The following is a 9,570-nucleotide window of genomic DNA, read 5'->3' as shown; positions in this document are numbered from 1 at the left end:
GCATCTTCCTTTATTCAAGAAAAGAAGACTCCAAGATACTACAAGGAACGGGGACTTCAAAAGATACCATCTCTTCTTTTATTTAAGGAAAGAAGACTCAAAGATATCGCCTCTTCCTTTATTCAATGAATGAGGATTTATGAAATATATCAACTCTTCCTTTATTCAATAAAAGAGGACTTAGGACTCCAAGATGCTTCTTCTTCCTTTATTTAAGGAACGAGAACTCATAGAATGTCGCCTCTTCCTTTATTCAAGGAATGCGCACTCCAAAATGTCGCCTTTCTCTTTATTCAAGGAACGATGACTTAAAAATGCTATCTCTGATAATAAGAAATCCATGGGCTAGGCCTAAAATTAATAATAAGAAATTCACGGGCTAGGCCTAAACTTAATAATAAGAAAATCACGAGCTAGATTCGATGTGGGAGGACTAACAGGCTTGCCTTCAATAGTAAGATTAGGCATTTAGTCGAGCACTTTGCATGCACTTGCAAATATAATTCCTTTAGCATAAATGAAATTTTGTAGTCTAACCATGATATCATCGAGAATTACACTAGCACAAATCACATACTTTTACAATTCATCATCATGGATATTATTTAAACTCATGCACAAATTAGATGGATATTGCTGTAAATTTAACAACACAAATGAAGAAATTTTCCACCTCAAACTCAAATTTTACCTTGACTTATCACCAATGATGAGGTCCTAGTAACAGTAAATAAACATTTACTTGGTGCTAAAATAAGTTTAGTGGATATATAAATGGAATTTGATGGCTTTCAATGAAAGCATACATGACCTTCAAATTAACGTGATCGATAATTTACAAATGAGCCTTTCAAATTAATAAAATCCCAAATTTCCATTTCATGCTATTTAGTTATGGCAAAGCAACAATAAATGGAGTGCCTCAGGATAATATCCACCATTGAGTAATAGATTTTGGGGAAAATTTCATAAGTGATAAATTAAGTGGTATATTTCAAAATTAAGAAAATAAGTTTCAAAATTCAAAAATCAGATTTTTATTTAAATTTATTTATGATTTAATTATTTAATTAATTATTTTAATAATTTAATATATTTAGGTCACAGATCTATACAAATTTGGTCACGAATTAACAATCTAATTACTAATTTATTATTTTTTGGTCACAAATAAAAAATTTTATGTCACAAATTATTTTACGATCACAATTCAAAAATTTTGAAGGCCACAGTTTATTCATCGGTCACAAATCAAAAAATTAATTAGTCACGAATTAATTTCTAATCATAACTTATCAATTTAATAGTCACAACTTATTTTTCGGTCACAAATAAAAATTTTTATAGGTCACATATTATTTTTCGATCACAAATAAAAATTTTTATAGGTCACAAATTATTCATTAGTCACAAAATCAAAACTTTTATTGGTCACAATTTGGTCACAGTTATCTATTTAATTCACATTAATTTTTAGTCACAATTTATCAAATTGTTGGTCACAACTTATTTTTTTATCACAAATCAAAATTTTATAAGTCACAGATTTTTTTCGATTACGAATCAACAATTTTGTCAGTCACTGATCAAATTTTTTATTGATCACAACTCATTTATTCTTTGCAAATTATTAGATTAGTTGGTCGCGATTAATTTTTTAGTCACAACTTAATCAATTGTAAGTCACAATCACAATTTTTAGGCCACGGATTAACCAATTTAATGGTCACAGACTTACAGCCAACCAAATTATCTGTGACCACCACCGACACTTGTGACCACTACATCACCACTGTCATCAACCGCAGCCAAATCATCTGTGACCACCACCGACACTTGTGGCCACTACAACCAGAACCACCATCGCCACACCAACAGCGTCACAGTAGCACCATCGCCACTGTCATAGCCTCACCACCATCTCAACTAATCCAATCGACTGAGACCACCATATTACCATCACATCACCGCCTGAGCCATCACCATGCCTCACCACTGCACCATCACAAAACACACCAATGCACAAATATAGGTCACAATTTGTCCAACACTATTGCACTGCGCACCCACCATCACACGGCCAACACCACAGCACACAACATCGCACAATCAATGTACACAACCACTCATCGCACCATACAGAACCACCGGTCACCGTGCACAACGACAACATCGCACCACCCACCCACCACACAATCTCGATCAACTTCCCCAAACTTGAAACATCAACCATACTCTCCATTCTTGGTTCAATTGTCCTGCCATCTTCTACCACCAGATGTCCAGATCTGATAAAAACACTCTATCGCCGTAGCCGTAGTTGCCACTGCGCTGCCACCAGCACCAACACCATTGCGTAACCAAAAATCAAAAGAGTTAGAGCAACGCCGGTAGAGAATCATCACTATAGACGGCAACATCACTTAATTTCCACCACCATTGATAGTCGGCGGCTAAGAGGCGAGAGAGAGAGAGAGAGAGAGAGAGAGAGAGAGAGTTTTGGGAATTAATTAGGTTTGTGTAATTGCGTATATATTTTTAATAAAAAATTTATTTTAAAAAAATATTAATTAAAATGAAATCTCTGATTTTTGAAATGTTGAACTCCTCATCTTATTTTAGAATTGTGATTTTTTAATGTATGAAATTGTGTAATTTCCACTAGATTTTGAGTAGGGACAGGTCCAAATCAACAAACAGAACAAGATGCCTAATCAAATCGCAAGCCTCTAATAGGAATTTGCAGCCCAAATAATTTAGATAATGAAATGAAACATGGGCCAAGAAAAAATAAATTATGAGCCCAATTCAGCATAATTTAAAAGGAGCCCAGAAAGGATTTTAAACTTTTGACCCTTCATGGTTGAGTTTGTAACGTAGGCCCAAGTGGCTAATAAACTTGTCGGCTCAAATAAAAGTATGGAAGAGGTCCATACTTTTATTTTGATGAAATTCCTTAAATATTAAACGTCTAAGCGAATAACTGGAGCCGTTTGTAAACATAAACTATAACAGAACTTTTATCAAAGAACAAATACAACTAATTAAGATAGATGGTATGTATTCATAAAAGTTTTGTGTGTGGCACATCTTTCATTGCACTTTGATTAGTCGAATTTAACACAATTTACATTGTCAAGAAAGCTTACAGTGATATCAAATAAAGTGTCCTAATCGTAAATTTGGGGCTAAGTGCAGATAACATCTCTGCAGGCTCATAACTTAGCTTACTTTAACTTATTTAAAGGTACAAGTCCAAAAAAATAAATTAGACGTGTTGCGTACAAGATCAAATCTTGAAATTATATAATTTTTTAGATAATGCTCGAATTCAAGTTATTTTAACTTTCTACCATTTCCACAAATGTCTAAATACTACAGTATTTCCTAAGGATGTGCTTAATATTTAATTATTTTTATTTTTATTTTTATTTTTACTTTCATTCATTGAAAATCCTCGAAAATACATACTTGCAATTTATGTAGTGAAACTCTACTTTTTGTGGTGTAAATAGCAATAAAGTTTTAATAAAGAGGGTAGCTTTGGGATCTTGAAACTTCAAATAATGAAAATGTAAAATTCTTTTAACTCGCCAATTTTGTCCAAATCTCATTTTCAAAGAATTAAAAGGAAGTAAATTATACCACAAACTCCATTTTTGTTTGTGTAAAAATAATAGGAAAAAAAAGGTACATCATGTCCTGGTCAAAAATAAGATTATAATTGTTAGGGATTTGTATACTACAGCTTCATATGCTAAGAACATTCATAAATAATAATAATAATAATAATAATCAAATGTTTAGAGAAGGATCAAATTGTGTTGAGATTATTTGAGGCTTCAAATTTTGTGACCGTAGACTGCAATATTTTTAAATCTTATATTTAGGATTTGAAGCACCTATCAATTATTACTTTGTCTGTTGCTTCTAAAGTGGTAGAGGATACGTTTAAATTGAATCAATAGCTTTTTCAATTAAATACTTTAGTCATACATTTTTTAGACTATATAGGTTGTTTTTATCATACAATTCTTTTATTTTGATGAAAAATTCCTTAGATATTCATACGTCCACCCAAATAACTTAAGCTATTTTTAAAGATAAACCATAAAAACTCTTGGCAAAAAACAACCACAATTAACCAAGATAGATGATTTTTTTTTCTTTTTTCTTTTTTTTTTTTTTTTAGTTTTGTTCATAGCACATCTTTCATTTATTTTTATTATTAATATTTAACACAAAGTAAATTACAAAATCAAGCAAGTTTACGTCGATATCAAATAAAGCGTCTAAATAATAAATTTTGGGGGTGAAGGTAGATCAAATCTCAAGCTCGTTGCTTAGAGCTTAACTCATGGAGGGTCCTATTACTACGAATTCAATTAGATATATTGATATTTGATACACCACATCAATGTTGCTTAAATGATCAAATCATGAAATTTTATAATTTTTTTAATTGTGCTTGAATTCAATTATTTTGACTTTCTTTCATTCCACAAATGTCCAAAGACTATAGTATATCTTTTCGTCGTCGTCGTCGTCGTCGTTGTTGTTGTTGTTGTTGTTATTATTATTATTATTATTAGTACTTTCATTCACTGAAATCCCATGAATTACATACTTTCATTATGGAATAAAACTTTACTTTTTGTGGTGTAAGGACCAGTAAACGTTTGATAAAGAGGGTAGCTTTGCGATCTTCAGAGTTAAATAATGAAGGTGGAAATGTTGGTTTGACTAAAATTCTTTTCTCACGCCCATATTGTCCAATTCTCATTTTCGAAGAATTTAAAGGAAGTAAATGATACCACTAGCTAGTTTCTGTTTTTGAAAACAATCTAACCCCCCCCCCCCCCAGCATATTTCAGTGGTGCAAAGGATAGGAGTAAGGTAATCTCAACTTTGCTGACAATCACAGTGTGAGGGTTCGATTGCTGAGATATGGAATTAGACTTTTTGTGAGTACCAGTGTACGGACAAGCTCTTGTTCCCTGACTTGTTGGGGTAAATCCCGCGATTTACCTCCCTCACGATACTTCAAGGGCAGGACAGTGGGACGCCCCTAAGGTTGGGTTTCAACCTTTTTGTGAAACAATCTTGCTACAATGTCAGGGGATTTTACCGGACACTTTGTCAAGTTCACACTCGACAGACTGTGATTGACAGTGTAAAAGGGGGAAAAAAAAAAAAAAATCTAACACTGCTAATCACAATATGCCATTTCACCCCTTATACAATTTCCTAGCAATATCCCCTTTACCCGCTTTATCCTTGTGTAAACATAATTGAAGAAAGGGTACATAATGTTCAGATAAAAAATTTATCTAGTCCAAACCCAAAATTTCCGATCCTATGACAGGGTGATGTTATTATTAAAAAAATTAAAATGCTTAGAGAAGGATCAAATTGAATTGAGGTCATTTGATGCTTCAAATTTTGATAGTAGACTATGCAACATTTTTAAATCTTAAATTTTGGCTTTGAAGGACTTGTCAATTATTTCTTTTGTATGTTACTTATAATTATAAAGTGGTAGAGGATGCTTTTAAATTGGATCCTTGGCATGCCTTTTAGAGCACAGTTTTTATAGTGGTAGAGAATGCTTTTAAATTGGATCGATAGCCTTTTCAAGTAAGTATGTTAGCCATAAGTTTTTTATGCTATATTGGCTTTGTTTTCTAGTCATAAATATTTTATTGTGATGAAAAATTCCTTAGTTATTAATACTTCCGTGTAAATAACTTGAGCTTTCACTGATATGCCCGGTGTACTTGTATATGGAACATTTTTGATCAATGATATTTACATTTACCGATCAAAAAAAAAAAAAACTTGAGCTTTCACTGTATTTTTATTGCCCATATTTAGCTCAAAAGTAAATTATACCATCAAACAAGCTTACATTGATATCAAATAAAGTGTCCAAACAATAAATTTGGGGTTGAGGGTAGCGTTGGCAAAAATGGCTAGTGGGCTACTTTCACATAATTTTAAATGGGACCTGTTTGTTCATTTTGAAAAATCAAAGTTAATTTATGTTCTCCTCTTTGAGAGCATAAAAAACCATGCACGTAACCCTAAAATTGATGTTCGGGTGAATAAGAAATTGAAGTCCAAAGTTGATGAATTAGAAGAGATTTATGTACTGGGGATAAAATTATTTAAGTTTGTTTCACGTAGGATGTTTATAAAAGGGAGGAGAATATCTATTTTAGTAGATAGTGGGTGCACTCATAGCTTCACAGATGAGAGGCTGGCTAAGGAGCTGAACTACACTATTGAGAAGACTAAAACCATGACAGTGAGAGTGGCCAATGGTGAAAAGCTGGAGAGTAAGGCTTTGATTCAACCATTGATTTAGAAGGAAGATGAGAACTTTGAAGTTAGGAGGTAGTGATATGGTGCTAGGTGTTAACTGGATGAGTCAATTTGGACCTATCATAAACAGGGATATATTCAGTTCAAGCATAAGCAGGAGGAAATAACATCAAGTGAAAATGCAAAACCTCAGGCGATGATGATGGAGGTGGAAGAAGTACAAAATTTATTCAAAAGGCAACAATATTGGAGTTGTTGGACAATTGTATTCCATCGCTGAGAAGGAAGGGGAGGAAATCTCACGCCAAATCACTGAAGTTGTAAATCAGTTCCTATGGTATTTAGGAACCAACAGGGCTACCACCTCTTCGAACCCATGATCACCACACGCCTCTGAAAGAGGGTGCTCGACCCTTCAAGATAAGGCCATAGAGATGCCCTTTCATCCAAAAATCAAAGATTGAGAAACTGGTCAAAGAGATGCTGGATAGTGGCATACTCAAGCATAGCAATAGCACCTTTGCTTCACCAATCCTCTTAGTCAAAAAGAAAGATGGGTCGGGGCGATTTTAAGTGAATTATAGATGGTTAAACAACCGTGATAAGGCTCTAATTTATGAACTTTTGCATGAGTTTAATGGATCCAAATTCTATCCTACGATTGATCTCAGGGCAGTGTACCACCAAATCAGGGTTATAGAGGCAAACACCCGTAAGACCACTTTCAAAATCTACCTAGGCCTATATGAAGTTAGTGGTGCCTTTTGGCCTCACGAATGCACCTGCTACTTCTTAGAGCCTCATGAATGAGGTGTTTGAAGATCAGCTGAGGGATCATGTATTGGTGTTTTTTGATGATATTCTGGTTAACAGTGAAGACCTAACCTTCCATTTCAATAATCTCAGATCAATTTTAGAAATTTTGCAGAAGCACCAATTATATGCCAAGAGATCTAAGTGTACCTTCGGGCAAAAACAAATGGAGTACTTAGGGCATATAATCAATCAGGATGGAAAGGCAACAAACCCCTATCAAAGTTGAAGCAATGAGACAGTGGCCTAAACCAATGAACATCAAGCAGTTAAGGGGGTTTCTAAGCCTCACAGGTTACTATAGAAAGTTTGTCAGAGGCTATGGAATCATAGCCAATTTCCGACTGACTTGCTTAAGAAAGACAATTTACATTGGTCAGAAGTAGTAGATTCAGCTTTTGTATTGTTGACGGTAGCAATAAGCTCTACCCCAGTGTTGGCACTCCTTGATTTCAGGCAACCTTTCATAATAGAAACTGATGCCTGCCAAAGTGGAATAGGAGCTGTGTTAATGTAAGGTAGAAGACCTTTGGCTCATTTGAGTAAGGCAATGGGAGTCAGGAACATGGGACTATCTGTGAAAAGGAGTTATTAGCCTTAGAAACTGCAGTATGAAAGCGGAGACAATATCTAGAGGGTCACCACTTTGTAGTAAAGACTGACCACCAATCCCTCAAGTACTCATGTGAACAGAGGATCACCACCCCACTCCAACCGAAGAGGCTTACCAAACTCCTTGGCCCCAGCTATGAATTGTTTATAAAAAAGGGGTGGATAATGTTGCAGCAGATGCACTCTCAAGGAGGTACGATGGGAGTCCTGAATGTACAGGCATGATGGGAGTCCTGAACGTTCTTACATCTTGATCTTGATGAGCAGCTTGAGTTGGAGAAATCTTCTAGCTCCCAATTTGTTCTAGTATTTTAATCAAACTTATCAGATCAAGCCGAGTGTTGAACGAGAGACAAGAATAGAGCAATTCACAACCTTCCTTCCTTCGCTTCTCTTTCCCAGGTAATGTTCATAAGTTGATCGTATCCCTTTTTCTTATTTCATTCATCTTTTGTTTGTCGGAATTTCATTGAATCGAATAAAATCGGTACAGCTGGTATTAGAAAGACGAAAGAAATATGAAAAAAGTAAAAATGAAACACCTCTAATAATGGATGTGTCCCTTCAAAATAAAGTGAAAATTAGACATCCAAATACATTTTATTCTTTACAATCTCTTACATGGTACAAGTATTTACCCTGGAAAACTATTACAGAGAAGTATTTACCCTAGAAAACTATTACAGAGTATTACATCATTCTAATTTAAATAAAAAACAAAAAGGATGAAAAGTTGGGGGGGCCGGGAGGGTGGGGCGCGAAGACGTCCCTGGGCTTTGAGATGCATCTTTAATTCTGGTTTCGAGCTCTTTCCTTCTCCTTCACTTCACACCCTTGGGATTCGTCATATTCTTCATGATGAAGATGAACAATTCATCAAAACTTCAGTCATTAAAATATTTATAAGAATATTTATGTTACTAAAACATAAATCCAACAAAACCCAAAACTACGATCTGGACACTATCAAGACGAGAAGGGTCAGTGACTGATCAAAAGGGGAGAGAGAGAGAGAGAATACCCGGAGCATTTCCATGAACATTTGTCTCCTCGTCCTCTCCGGAATTCCGTCCATAGATTCCACCAAATCCTTCTTCGTCAGACCTCGTAGCATATCCTTCTCCAAATGAATCAATACATCCCCTAATTTCAAAACCATGTTAACCTCAACCATTAGATCATATATCTAACACACCATAAGAAATTTCACGACAAATTTTTTATCTTGAAAAATTCTTCGACAACCCTTGAAAATTTTTTCATCCTTGAAGTGAAATATCTGTCTATACCTTCATTATTAACAAAACAAGAACAAAACAAGAATTGGGTACGAACCCTCTTTGATTTTTGGATTCCTGTGACTTCTCTATTTTCTCAGTGCTCGGTGGTTTATTAGGCCCTGACATGGCTTGCACAAATCTGACTCTACGGCCTCTCCTGCTGATGTTATTTTGCAGTTGAGAAGAGAAAACAGCTGCTGATGGTGGCTGTACCCTAACTGATCGAACAGCGTTGAACATTTCCCTTATGAACAATATCTGTTAAAATGAAAACAGCATATATATAACATATATTTTACGTATAGAAAGGGACAAAAGAGAGAGGATATATTGTGTCAGCATGGATTTGGGGATCAATAGGAATTTCCCTAGTCATATGCGAACCAAAGGTATCGGTTCTAGTAGCTTCACACGTATTCACTGTGTTCGACAAGTGTGTCGAGGGAAACTCTAGAATGTGCCACACGTCTTGAAGTCATTAAGGATCTGATAGGATAATATATTTAAGTGTTACATTAAAACTGCTCAGATTTATTTATTT

General features: G+C 34.8%; 1 protein-coding gene across 1 annotated transcript; it reads right to left on the bottom strand.

The window, feature by feature from the left end:
* Positions 1 to 8,319: 8,319 nt before the first annotated feature.
* Positions 8,320 to 9,359, bottom strand: LOC111365451. Its single transcript, XM_022985999.1, has 3 exons — positions 9,085 to 9,359; positions 8,771 to 8,892; positions 8,320 to 8,600 (listed from the first exon to the last, which is right to left on the bottom strand). Exons 1-3 carry the CDS (start codon positions 9,267 to 9,269, stop codon positions 8,539 to 8,541), a joined length of 369 nt encoding a protein of 122 aa, XP_022841767.1. The 5' UTR covers positions 9,270 to 9,359; the 3' UTR covers positions 8,320 to 8,538.
* Positions 9,360 to 9,570: the final 211 nt, after the last annotated feature.

Source organism: Olea europaea, chromosome 17 (assembly GCF_002742605.1).
Source record: "Olea europaea var. sylvestris chromosome 17, O_europaea_v1, whole genome shotgun sequence".
NCBI classification, from domain to species: Eukaryota; Viridiplantae; Streptophyta; class Magnoliopsida; order Lamiales; family Oleaceae; genus Olea; species Olea europaea.
The sequence above is the reverse complement of the archived record's forward strand: the minus strand, read 5'-3'. Positions and strand labels throughout refer to the sequence as shown.